Source organism: Carcharhinus amblyrhynchos, unplaced genomic scaffold, assembly GCF_965287045.1.
Source record: "Carcharhinus amblyrhynchos unplaced genomic scaffold, sCarAmb.v2.hapA chromosome_347, whole genome shotgun sequence".
Classification (NCBI taxonomy): domain Eukaryota; kingdom Metazoa; phylum Chordata; class Chondrichthyes; order Carcharhiniformes; family Carcharhinidae; genus Carcharhinus; species Carcharhinus amblyrhynchos.
The window spans coordinates 1-13,603 of record NW_027650087.1 but is presented as its reverse complement, the minus strand read 5'-3'; the positions used below and the strand labels follow the sequence as shown (position 1 = coordinate 13,603).

Below are 13,603 nucleotides of genomic sequence, written 5' to 3'. Positions count from 1 at the left end.
ACTGGGTGGGATATTAAAGGGTGACGGGAGTGAGGGGGACATTGGGATTAGACTGGGTGGGATATTAAAGAGTGAGGGGGAGACTGGGATTAGACTGGGTGGGATATTAAAGGGTGCGGGGAGTGAGGGGGGAGAGTGGGATTAGACTGGGTGGGATATTAAAGGGTGCGGGGAGTGAGAGGGATAGTGGGATTAGACTGGGTGGGATATTAAAGGGTGCGGGGAGTGAGGGGGAGAGTGGGATTAGACTGGGTGGGACATTAAAGGGTGCGGGGAGTGAGAGGGAGAGTGGGATTAGACTGGGTGGGATATTAAAGGGTGTGGGGAGTGAGGGGGAGAGTGGGATTAGACCGGTGGGATATTAAAGGGTGTGGGGAGTGAGGGGGGAGAGTGGGATTAGACTGGGTGGGATATTAAAGGGTGAGGGGAGTGAGGGAGAGAGTGGGATTAGACTGGGTGGGATATTAAAGGGTGAGGGGAGTGAGGGGGACATTGGGATTAGCCTGGGTGGGATATTAAAGAGTGAGGGGGAGACTGGGATTAGACTGGGTGGGATATTAAAGGGTGCGGGGAGTGAGGGGGGAGAGTGGGATTAGACTGGGTGGGATATTAAAGGGTGCGGGGAGTGAGAGGGAGAGTGGGATTAGACTATGTGGGATATTAAAGGGTGCGGGGAGTGAGGGGGGAGAGTGGGATTAGACTGGGTGGGATATTAAAGGGTGCGGGGAGTGAGAGGGAGAGTGGGATTAGACTGGGTGGGATATTAAAGGGTGCGGGGAGTGAGGGGGAGAGTGGGATTAGACTGGGTGGGATATTAAAGGGTGCGGGGAGTGAGGGGGAGAGTGGGATTAGACTGGGTGGGGTATTAAAGGGTGTGGGGAGTGAGGGGGAGAGTGGGATTAGACTGGGTGGGATATTAAAGGGTGAGGGGAGTGAGGGGGAGAGTGGGATTAGACTGGGTGGGATATTAAAGGGTGCGGGGAGTGAGGGGGAGAGTGGGATTAGACTGGGTGGGATATTAAAGGGTGAGGGGAGTGAGGGGGAGAGTGGGATTAGACTGGGTGGGATATTAAAGGGTGCGGGGAGTGAGGGGGAGAGTGGGATTAGACTGGGTGGGATATTAAAGGGTGCGGGGAGTGAGGGGGGAGAGTGGGATTAGACTGGGTGGGATATTAAAGGGTGAGGGGAGTGAGGGGGAGAGTGGGATTAGACTGGGTGGGATATTAAAGGGTGAGGGGAGTGAGGGGGGAGAGTAGGATTAGACTGGGTGGGATATTAAAGGGTGCGGGGAGTGAGGGGGAGAGTGGGATTAGACTGGGTGGGATATTAAAGGGTGCGGGGAGTGAGGGGGAGAGTGGGATTAGACTGGGTGGGATATTAAAGGGTGAGGGGAGTGAGGGGGAGAGTGGGATTAGACTGGGTGGGATATTAAAGGGTGCGGGGAGTGAGGGGGGAGAGTGGGATTACACTGGGTGGGATATTAAAGGGTGCGGGGAGTGAGGGGGAGAGTGGGATTACACCGGGTGGGATATTAAAGGGTGCGGGGAGTGAGGGGGAGAGTGGGATTAGACTGGGTGGGATATTAAAGGGTGTGGGGAGTGAGGGGGAGAGTGGGATTAGACCGGGTGGGATATTATAGGGTGAGAGGGGGAGGTGACCTTACAGTTTTGTATCTTTTTCCTGACGGGAGAAGGTGGGAGAGAGAATGTGCGGGGTGCACCGGGATATTTATTGCCTGGGGTTTGAGATATGTCTCTGCGGTTGTGGCAGGGCAGAGGGAGATGCTGCAGGGGGCAATGTCTCTTTAAGGATCCTGAGTGCAGACAGCTGAAGGGGTTTGACTCCGGTTGGGAGGGATTTACTACCAGGTCAGACAGAGGCGGGGGAGGACTCACACTCGACATGGCTGTGTCTGCTGGCTCACACAGCAGTAAGGTAGGAACAGGTCCTCAATAAGCAATGTCCTTACAGCAGGAGGAGTACAATTCGTCTCCCTCTCCACAGCCCCCCTACTAAACTGCACCCTCTCTCTCTTTGTCTTTGTGTTCCTCTTATCAAGAGCAACACAGCCCAGGAACAGGCCCTTCAGCCCATTCAGCTCGAGCTGTTACATGCTTTCTATCCCTCTGTGTCCCTCCTGTTTGTCTGCTTTAAATCTTGTTAATGTGCCCACCTCCTCTTGCAGCGTGTTCCAGGCATGCTGTCTGTGTGTGTGTGTCTGTGTGTCTGTGAACACTTCCCCCACGTGTCTCCCTTAAGCTGTCCCCCTCTCACCGACAACCCCTTCTAGTCCCAACCTGTGGGGGGGGGAAAGTAGCCTCTGACGATCTAGTCCGTCCGCTACGCCGCTCACTATTTGCAGGGTGGCACAGCGGGTCAGCACAGCGCCAGGGACCCGGGTTCGATTCCCGGCTGGGGTCACTGTCTGTGCGGGCACTGCACCTTCTCCCCGTGTCTGCGTGGGTTTCCTCCGGGTGCTCCGGTTCCCTCCCACAGGCCGGAAGACGAGCTGGTTCGGGTGCTAAATTCTCCCTGAGTGTAACCCGAACAGGAGTGTGGGTGACTCGGGGGATTTTCACAGTAACTTCATTGTGGTGTTAATGGAAGCCTACTTGTGACACTCATTTTATCTGTCGGCCTCATTGTGTGTGTCTGTGTCTCTGTGTGTGTCTGTGTCTCTGTGTGTGTCTGTGTCTCTGTGTGTGTGTGTGTGTTTTACTCTGTGCAGAGTGAGGCTTTCTGGACAATTTCTTGTCAAAAGTGAAAACGAACTGAAGCCATGTTCCCAAAATTGTGCCGAGTCACGGTTTGCCAAGGGTGTAACGGCAGTGGGTTATCAGGCCTGGGTCACGGTGAGAGAGAGAGGCACGTAGGAACTATAGGAGTAAGGCCATTCGGCCCCTCGAGCCTGCCCCGCCATTCAATAAGATCATGGCTGATCTTTTCATGGACTCAGTTCCACTTACCCGCCCGCTCACCGTAACCCTTAATTCCTTTACTGTTCAAAAATCTATCTATCCTTGCCTTAAAAACATTCAATGAGGGAGCCTCAACTGGGCAGGGAATTCCACAGATTCACAACCCTTTGGGTGAAGAAGTTCCTCCTCAACTCAGTCCTAAATCTGCTCCCCCTTATTTTGAGGCCATGCCCCCTAGTTCTAGTTTCACCCGCCAGTGGAAACAACTTCCCTGCTTCTATCTTATCGATTCCCTTCATCATCTTATATGTTTCTATAAGATCTCCCCTCATTCTTCTGAATTCCAATGAGTATAGCCCCAGTCTACTCAGTCTCTCCTCATAGGCCAACCCTCTCAACTCCGGAATCACCCTAGTGAATCTCCTCTGCACCCCCTCCAGTGCCAGTATATCCTTTCTCAAGTAAGGAGACCAAAACTGTACACAGTAACTCCAGGTGTGGCCTCACCAGCACCTTATACAGCTGCAACATAACCTCACTGTTTTTAAACTCCATCCCTCTGGCAATGAAGGACAAAATTTCATTTACCTTCTTAATTCCCTGCTCTACCTACAAACCAACTCCTTGTGATTCCTGCACAAGGACACCCAGATCCCTCTGCACAGCAGCATGCTGCAATCTTTTACCATTTAAATAACGGTCCATTTTGCTGTTATTCCGACCAAAATGGATGGCCTCACATTTACCAACATTGTACTCCAGCTGCCAGACCCTCGCCCACTCACTCAGACTATCGATATCCCTTTGCACACTTTTGGCCCTGGGACCAGAATTACGTGCTATAGTTACACTGTCAGAGGTGCTGGATTAACTTTCGGATTAAGTTTTTATTTTTATTCATCTCTGGGACATGGGTGTCCCTGACTGGGCCAGCATTTATTGCCCATCCCTAGTTGCCCCTTGGAGGGGCAGTTGAGAGTCTCCCACATCGCTGTGTCTCTGGAGTCACATGTAGGCCAGACCGGGGTAAGGACGGCAGATTTCCTTCCCTAAAGGGAACCAGATGGGTTTTTCCGACAATGGGTCATCAGTAGATTCTTAATTCCAGATTTTTTTTATTGAATTTAAATTCCACCATCTGCCATGGCGGGATTCAAACCCGGGTCCCCCAGAACATTAGCTGGGTTATAGTCTAGTGATAATACAATTAGTCCGTTGCCTGCCCCTCTCAGTGTAACTGGACTGGGAACACCCAGGGGTGAGGAGCCAAAAATGTCTGGGGCAACAATTTCAAACATTGGAGAGGTGAGGGGTGCTAAATGGGTGCTATCTGGGGGGTGGGGGTTGGGGCAGTATTTATCCTTCAAAAAACACCATTGAAAATTTGATTTGATTTATTATTGTCACATGTATTGGGATACAGTGAAAAGTATTGTTTTTGGCATGATCAGTACGTGACCTCAGACTTCTGTATCGTTTTCCCGATGGAAGAAGGTGGAAGGGAGAATGTCCGGGGTGTGTGGGGTCCTTAATTATGCTGGCTGCTTTTCCCCGAGGCAACGGGAAGTGTAGTTTTAAGTTTATTTATTAGTGTCACAAGTAAGGCTTACATTAACACTGCAATGAAGTTACTGTGAAAATCCCCTAGTCGCCCACACTCCTGTTCGGGTTACACTGAGGGAGAATTTAGCACCCTAACCAGCACGTCTTTCAGACTGTGGGAGGAAACCGGAGTACCCGGAGGAAACCCACGCAGACACAGGGAGAATGTGCAAACTCCACACAGACAGTGACCCGAGGCCGGGAATCGAACCAAGTCCCTCGTGCTGTGAGGCAGCAGTGCTAACTCACTGTGTCACCATGCTTGCCCCCTGGTGAGGAGAGAGGTGGATTCTCTGCCTCTGCCTCTGCCTCTCTGTTTGTGTCTGTGTCTCTCTCTGCCTCTCTGTGTCTCTCTGTCTCTGCCTTTCTGTTTGTCTCTGTGTCTCTCTGCCTCTGCCTCTCTGTGTCTCTCTGTCTCTGCCTTTCTGTTTGTGTCTGTGTCTCTCTGTCTCTGCCTTTCTGTTTGTCTCTGTGTCTCTGTGCCTCTGCCTCTCTGTTTGTGTCTGTGTCTCTCTCTGCCTCTCTGTGTCTCTCTGTCTCTGCCTTTCTGTTTGTGTCTGTGTCTCTCTGCCTCTGCCTCTCTGTGTCTCTCTGTCTCTGCCTTTCTGTTTGTGTCTGTGTCTCTCTGCCTCTGCCTTTCTGTTTGTCTCTGTGTCTCTCTGCCTCTCCCTCTGGGTTTTTGGAGTTGAATGCTGCTGTTAATATTTAATGGTATGATTTGGTTAGTGCTTGTCTTGCTCAGTGTTCCTGCTGGAGGCTGGGGAATACTTTACCAGGCGCTACATAAATGCCAGTTCTTGTGCTTTCAGCTGGAGTTTGCGGTGCAGATGAGCTGTGAGAGTTGTGCCGATGCTATCAGGAGCGCCCTGACTGGCGTGAACGGTAGGTTCGCCCTGTTTTGGGACGAGGGGGTAGGGGTAGTTTCGAGGGCTAGTGGTTTAACACCTCATTCAAAATGTGGCACATCTGACAGTGCAGCACTCCTTCAGTACTGCGCTGTGCGCCTGCGAGTGAGCGCACGCTTGTCTGCCAGACTTTCATAGATACTAGAATCAGGAGGAGGCCATTCGTCCCTTCAATCCTGCTCTCCCATTCATTTTGATCATGGCTGATCATCCAATTCAATATCCTGACCACCCCCCCCACCCATATCCCTCGATCCCTTTCGCCCCTAGAGTGACATCTAATTCCTTCCTGAAATCATTTTGGCCTCAACTACTTTCTGTGGGAGTGAATTTCACCACTCTCTGGGTGAAGAAATTTCCCCTCACCTCAGTTCTAAAAGGTTTACCCCAAATCCTCAAACTCTGACCCCCTAGTTCTGGGCTCCCCCCACCATGGGGAACATTCTTTCTGAATCTACTCTGTCTAACCCTGTTAGAATTTTATAAGTTTCTATCAGATCCCCTCTCACTCTTCTAAACTCCAGTGAATATAATCCTAACCCACTCAGTCTCTCCTCATATGACAGACCTGCCATCCCAGGAATCAGCCTGGTAAACCCTCACTGTGCTCCCTCTATAGCAAGGACTGGCTCACATTCCCTGGAGTTGTCAATCATTTTCTCTTTACATATTGATAGGAACATTTTACAGTCAGTTTTTACGTTCCCTGCCAACTTATTTTCATCGAATCACAGAATCCCGACTGTGCAGAAGGAGGCCATTCGGTGCATCAAGTCCGTACCGACTCAGCCCCGCCCAGGCCCTATCCCCGTAACCCTACATATTTACCCTGCTAATTCCCCTGACACTAAGGGGCAATTTAGCATGGCCAATCCACCCTAACCTGCACATCTTTGGACACTAAGGGGCAATTTAGCACGGCCAATCCACCCTAACCTGCACATCTTTGGACACTAAGGGGCAATTTAGCACGGCCAATCCACCCTAACCTGCACATCTTTGGACACTAAGGGGCAATTTAGCACGGCCAATCCACCCTAACCTGCACATCTTTGGACACTAAGGGGCAATTTAGCATGGCCAATCCACCCTAACCTACACATCTTTGGACACTAAGGGGCAATTTAGCATGGCCAATCCACCTAATGCACACATCTTTGGACTGTGGGAGGAAACCGGAGAACCCGGAGGAAACCCACGCAGACACGAGGAGAACGTGCAAACTCCACACAGACAGTGACCCAAACCAGGGATCGAATCTGAGTCCCTGGTGTATTGAGAGGCAGCAGTGCTAACCAACTGTGTCACCCTGCTGCCCCCTTTCATACTCGCCTACAAGCTACAGGCCTGAAGAGAAAACCCTGGAAAATCTCAGCAGGTCTGGCAGCATCTGTAAGGGGAGCTCACATTTTGAGCCAAAGCTTTAACAAAGGCTGGCCTGAACTGGAAACACCAGCTCTTTTCCCTCCTTATAGAGGCTGCCAGACCTGCTGAGACTTTCCAGCATTTTCAGATTCCAGCGCCCACAGTAATTTGCTTTTATCAAGCCACAAGCCTACCTTGTGACGCTGTAAATAAACTTTCATGGTTTATCTTCTGAGTGATTCTGAAAACCTTCTGGATGAGTGCTGTGAAATGTAACTGTGATTGCGGACGCTGCAGTTGAGTTTGTACACACTGGGGATGGCTGCAGTGTCCGAATGGGGGAGATTGCCTGCAGATGGGAGGTATACTCGCGTCCTGGCATGGATAGAGGATTGGCTGACTGGCAGAAGGCAGGGAGTGGGGATAAAGCGGGCAGCCGGTGAAGAGCGGTGTGCCTCAGGGGTCGGTGATGGGACTTTCCGTAATATACATTAATGATCTGGAGGGAGGAACTGAAGGCACTGTTACTAAGTTTGCAGATGATACAAAGATGTGTAGAGGGACAGGTAGCACTGAGGGAGCGGTGGGGGGGCGCTGCAGAGGGACTTGGCCAGGTTAGGAGACTGGGCAAAGAAGGGGCAGATGGAATACAACATGGAAAAGTGTGAGGTTCTGCACTTTGGAATGAGGAATGGAGGCAGAGACTGTTTTCTAAATGGGGAAAATGCTGAGGAAATCAGAATCACAAAGGGATTTGGGAATCCTTGTTCAAGATTCTCTTCAGGTTAACGCTCAGGTTCAGTCGCCAGTTAAAAAGACAAATGCAATGTTAGCATTCATGTGGAGAGGGCTAGAATACAGGAGCAGGGATGGACTGCTGAGGCTGTATAAGGCTCTGGTCAGACCCCATTTGGAGGATTGTGAGCAGTTTTGGGTCCTGTATCTAAGGAAGGATGTGCCGGCCTTGGAAAGGGTCCAGAGGAGGTTCACAAGAATGATCCCTGGAATGAAGAGCTTGTCGCATGAGGAACGGTTGAGGACTCTGGGTCCGTACTGGTTGGAGTTTAGAAGGATGAGGGGGGATCTTATTGAAACTTACAGGATACTGAGAGGCTCTGGATAGAGTGGACGTGGAGAGGATGTTTCCACTAGTAGGAAAAACCAGAACCAGAGGGCACAATCTCAGGCTAAAGGGACGATCCTTTAAAACAGAGATGAGGAGGAATTTCTTCAGCCAGAGAGTGGGGAATCTGTGGAACTCTTTGCCGCAGAAGGCTGTGGAGGCCGGGTCATTGAGTGTGTTTAAGACAGAGATAGATAGGTTCCTGATTAATAAGGGGATCAGGGGTTATGGGGAAAAGGCAGGAGAACGGGGATGAGAAAAATATCAGCCATGATTGAATGGCGGGGCAGACTCGATAGGCCGAGTGGCCTCATTCTGCTCCTTGGTCTTATGGTCGATCTCAGATATTCTCCCTTACAGGAGTGCAGCTGGCCAGTGTGAAGATATTGGATATCAATGATACAGAGAGACTGGCTGATCTCTGTGTGATTTGTTGCAGGAATTCACTCTGTGGATATCAATGTTGGTGCTGAGCAAGTCCTGATCGACACGACACTGACCTCAGGGGAGGTGCAGGCGTTACTGGAGAGCACAGGGAGACGTGCTGTTCTGAAAGGAATGGGTCCCTCCAGCCTCAGTGAGTGCAGCAGCCCAGAACTACCATCTGTATCTAACCCCGTGCTGTACCTGTCCTGGGAGTGTTTGATGGGGGGGACAGTGTAGAGGGAGCTTTACTCTGTATCTAACCCCGTGCTGTACCTGTCCTGGGAGTGTTTGATGGGGGGACAGTGTAGAGGGAGCTTTACTCTGTATCTAACCCCGTGCTGTACCTGTCCTGGGAGTGTTTGATGGGGGGACAGTGTAGAGGGAGCTTTACTCTGTATCTAACCCCGTGCTGTCCCTGTCCTGGGAGTGTTTGATGGGGGGGACAGTGTAGAGGGAGCTTTACTCTGTATCTAACCCCGTGCTGTACCTGTCCTGGGAGTGTTTGATGGGGGGACAGTGTAGAGGGAGCTTTACTCTGTATCTAACCCCGTGCTGTACCTGTCCTGGGAGTGTTTGATGGGGGGGACAGTGTAGAGGGAGCTTTACTCTGTATCTAACCCCGTGCTGTACCTGTCCTGGGAGTGTTTGATGAGGGGGACAGTGTAGACGGAGCTTTACTCTGTATCTAACCCCGTGCTGTACCTGTCCTGGGAGTGTTTGATGGGGGGACAGTGTAGAGGGAGCTTTACTCTGTATCTAACCCCGTGCTGTCCCTGTCCTGGGAGTGTTTGATGGGGGGGACAGTGTAGAGGGAGCTTTACTCTGTATCTAACCCCGTGCTGTACCTGTCCTGGGAGTGTTTGATGGGGGGACAGTGTAGAGGGAGCTTTACTCTGTATCTAACCCCGTGCTGTACCTGTCCTGGGAGTGTTTGATGGGGGGACAGTGTAGAGGGAGCTTTACTCTGTATCTAACCCCGTGCTGTCCCTGTCCTGGGAGTGTTTGATGGGGGGGACAGTGTAGAGGGAGCTTTACTCTGTATCTAACCCCGTGCTGTACCTGTCCTGGGAGTGTTTGATGGGGGGACAGTGTAGAGGGAGCTTTACTCTGTATCTAACCCCGTGCTGTCCCTGTCCTGGGAGTGTTTGATGGGGGGGACAGTGTAGAGGGAGCTTTACTCTGTATCTAACCCCGTGCTGTACCTGTCCTGGGAGTGTTTGATGGGGGGACAGTGTAGAGGGAGCTTTACTCTGTATCTAACCCTGTGCTGGTTTCTCTGCAGAGAATCTGGGTGCTGCCGTGGCGATGTTGGGCCCCGAGGGTGATGTTAGGGGTGCTGTGAGGTTCCTGCAGCTGTCGGAGATGCTGTGCCTGATCGAGGGGACGATCGATGGGCTGAAACCCGGCTTGCATGGGCTGCATGTACACGAGTTTGGTGACCTGACCAACTCCTGTCTCAGGTAGTGTGTCACCTCAGCCTGGTGTGAGGGAGATCGTGAGGGGGAGGGCACAGAGGGTGGGGGAGGGGGGCACCCTTCTTTTTCTCTCCTGCCTCCTCTTTTGACAGATGGGTGCCCTAGTTTCCTGGGTGCTTGATACCGCCCGGCTATTCGGCCATGGCAGGCAGCGTGGGCTGGACCAACTTTATTCTGCATTGATTCTGAGGATGCTGAGGGGGAGGGGGGCTGCTAATGAGGGTGGCACAGTGAGTTAGCACTGCTGCCTCACAGCGCCAGGGACCCGGGTTCGATTCCCGGCTCGGGTCACTGTCTGTGCGGAGTCTGCACATTCTCCCCATGTCTGCGTGGGTTTCCTCCGGGTGCTCCGGTTTCCTCCCACGGTCCAAAGACATGCTTGTTAGGTGGTAAATTCTCCCTCAGTGTAACCCGAACAGGCGCCAGAGTGTGGCGAATGGGGATTTTCACAGTAACTTCATTGCAGTGTTAATGTAAGCCTAACTTGTGACTCGTAAAGAAACTTTATTTAGTGTCCACCCGCCTTAACTGCCCCTCAGCAGGGGTGAGGTCTGTCTCGCACCCCCCACGACCCCGGCACACAGTGGTGTTAAGGAGATTGAGACAAGGGAATGTCTTCCACAGCTAATTCCGGGGATTTGGTGTCATCGGAATGGTACTTGATCCGGGACTGGTTGGGATTCTCAGAGATTCTGACCTTCTCCTGGTCAGTTTGTTACAAGGACAGACCCTGGGTTCCCAAAATCTTTCCCGGACTGAGGTCAGATCCTCACATTGAGGACTGAATATTTTCCTGGTTACCTGACTGGGGGCAATCAAATTGTGCACAGAAAGATCCCACTCACCTCACCGAGACAGAGCGCCTCTTTTCAGTCATGTTGATTTGAGGGGAAATATTGGCCCCAGAACCCTGAGAATTCCCAACTCCGAGCTTTCCAACAGTGACCATGGGAACTTTTACACCCACCCTGAGAGGGCAGACGGAGCCTCGGTTAAATATCTCATCCTGAAAGGCAGCACCTCCCCGGCGGTGCGGACCCCTCCGCGATGGTGCGGCGCTCCCTCGGCACGGACCCTCACTGACGGTGCGGCGCTCATTCGGCGCGGACCCTGTTGATGTTAGCTCCAGTCTCTGGAGTTGGGCTCACACCCGGGCTCCTGAGATTGTGAGGTGAGTGAGTGAGAAAGTGAGTCAAAATTTTTTTATTCATCCCTGGGACATGGGTGTCGCTGGCTGGGTCAGCATTTATTGCCCATCCCTAGTTGCCCCTTGGAGGGCAGTTGAGAGTCAACCACATTGCTGTGGCTCTGGAGTCACATGTAGGCCAGACCGGGGTAAGGACGGCAGATTTCCTTCCCTAAAGGGAACCAGATGGGTTTTTCCAACAATGGGTCATCAGTAGATTCTTAATCCCAGATATTTTTTATTGAATTTAAATTCCACCATCTGCCATGGCGGGATTCGAACCCGGGTCCCCCAGAACATTAGCTGAGTTTCTGGATTAATAGTCTAGCGATTATACATTAGGCCATCACCTCTGCATGGATTAAAGCAGGTTGTCATTCTTCCACAGCTGTGGTGACCACTATAACCCAGGGAAGAACAGACATGGAGGGCCGGAGGACATAGACCGGGTAAGTGACCTCTGGGATCCTCCACTCCCACCCCGAGTGAAACAGTGACTGTCCCTATCCTGGGAGTGTTTGATGGGGGGACAGTGTAGAGGGAGCTTTACTCTGTATCTAACCCCGTGCTGTACCTGTCCTGGGAGTGTTTGATGGGGGGACAGTGTAGAGGGAGCTTTACTCTGTATCTAACCCCGTGCTGTACCTGTCCTGGGAGTGTTTGATGGGGACAGAATAACACTGAAACATAGAAGATAGGAGCAGGAGGAGGCCATTCAGCCCTTCGAGCCTGCTCCCCCATTCATCACCATCATGGCTGATTGTCCCTCTCAATAGCCTAATCCTGCTTTCTCCCCATAACCTTTGATCCTGTTCACCCCAAGTGCTATATCCAGCCGCCTCTTGAATACATTCAATGTTTTGGCATCAACTACTTCCTGTGGGAATGAATTCCACAGGCTCACCGGGTGAAGGAATGTCTCCTCACCTCCGTCCTAAATGGTCTACCCCCAATCCTCAGACTGTGACCCCTAGTTCTGGACTCCCCCCACCATGGGGAACATCCTCCCTGGCTCTACCCTGTCTGACCCTGTTAGAATTTTAACGATTTCTATCAGATCCCCTCTCACTCTTCTAAACTCCAGTGAATATAATCCTAACCCACTCAGTCTCTCCTCATATGACAGACCTGCCATCCCAGGAATCAGCCTGGTAAACCCTCGCTGTGCTCCCTCTATAGCAAGGAACATCCTTCCTCAGATAAGGAGACCAAAACTGCACACAATACTCCAGGTGTGGTCTCACCAAGACCCTGTATAATTATAACAACACATCGCTGCTCCTGTACTCGAATCCTCTCGCAATGAAAGCCAACATACCATTTGCCTTCTTTACCGCCTGCCGCACCTGCACACTTACCTTCAGTGACTGGTGCACAAGGATACCCAGGTCCCTCTGCACACTCCCCTCTCCCAATGTACACCCACTCAGGTAGTAACCTGCCGCCTTGTTATTGCTTCCAGAGTGAGTGAGTGAGCCCCGTGTCCCCCCTGAGCTCTCCCACCTCCTGTCTGCCAAGCCCAGCCTCTCCATCGATGATACATCCTGATGGTTGTCTCTCTTACAGCACGCTGGTGACCTGGGAAACATTCTCGCCGACGACACAGGGAGGGCAAACTTTCGCCTCCAGAATGACCGGCTCAAGGTGAGGGGGGCACCTCCTGAAATCAGCCAGGCTCACAGCGAGGGTAGTGAAGTGGGTCCGAAAGTAAACCCTTCTCGTCTTCCTAGCGTATGTGTCAGCCTGGTTGGACAAGGCCCCGCAACCATTGTCCAATCCTAATTGGGCTGGGTGGGGTGGGGTGTAGGGTGAGGGGGGTTGTGGGGGTACGGTGGGGGGAGGTTTGGGTGGGAGCAGTTGTGTTGGGGAGGTGGGGATGGCAGGATGGTTGGGGGGTGGGTGTTGGGGTATGAGATAGCGGAAGGTGGGGATGGGGTGGTGGGGAGGGTGGAGGGTTGTGGGATGGGGGGGTTTGGACAGGGGGGGTGGAGGGTTGGGGATGTGGAATGTGAGGTGGGGGGGATTGGGGTTTGGGGGGGTGTTGGAGTGTGGTGGGTGAAAGGTTGGATGGTGGGGGTTTGGGGGGTTAGGGGTGGAGGGTTGTGGGATGGGGGGTTTTGGACGGGGGGTTGGAGGCTGGGTGGAGGGTTGGGGATGTGGAGTGGGGGGTGGGTTGGGGGTGTGTGGGATGGGGGGGTTTGGGTGGTGGGGGGGGTTGGAGTGTGGTGGGTGAAAGGTTGGATGGTGGGGGTTTGGGGGGTGGGGGATGTTGGGGGGTTAGGGGTGGAGGGTTGTGGGATGGGGGGTTTGGACGGGGGGGTTGGAGGCTGGGTGGAGGGTTGGGGATGTGGAGTGGGGGGTGGGTTGGGGGTGTGTGGGATGGGGGGGTTTGGGTGGTGGGGGGGGTTGGAGTGTGGTGGGTGAAAGGTTGGAGGGTTGGGGGGTGTGGGATGGGGGTGGAGGATTGGGGATGTGGAATGGGAGGTGGGGGAGTGGGTTGGGGGTGTGTGGGATGGGGGGGTTGGGGGTTTGGGGGTGGGTTGGGGGTGTGTGGTGGGGGGGTGTTGGAGTGTAGTGGGTGAAAGGTTGGAGGATGTGGAATG

General features: G+C 52.6%; 1 protein-coding gene across 1 annotated transcript; it reads left to right on the top strand.

Annotated features, from left to right (window-relative positions):
* Window positions 1–1,883: 1,883 nt before the first annotated feature.
* ccs (copper chaperone for superoxide dismutase) lies at window positions 1,884–12,644 on the top strand (the record flags this gene model as incomplete). The annotated part of the gene is made up of 6 exons (XM_080183603.1): window positions 1,884–1,935; window positions 5,330–5,402; window positions 8,353–8,490; window positions 9,622–9,799; window positions 11,389–11,449; window positions 12,567–12,644. Coding segments are annotated over exons 1-6 (561 nt in total), but the record flags the coding sequence as incomplete, so codon positions are not given.
* Window positions 12,645–13,603: the final 959 nt, after the last annotated feature.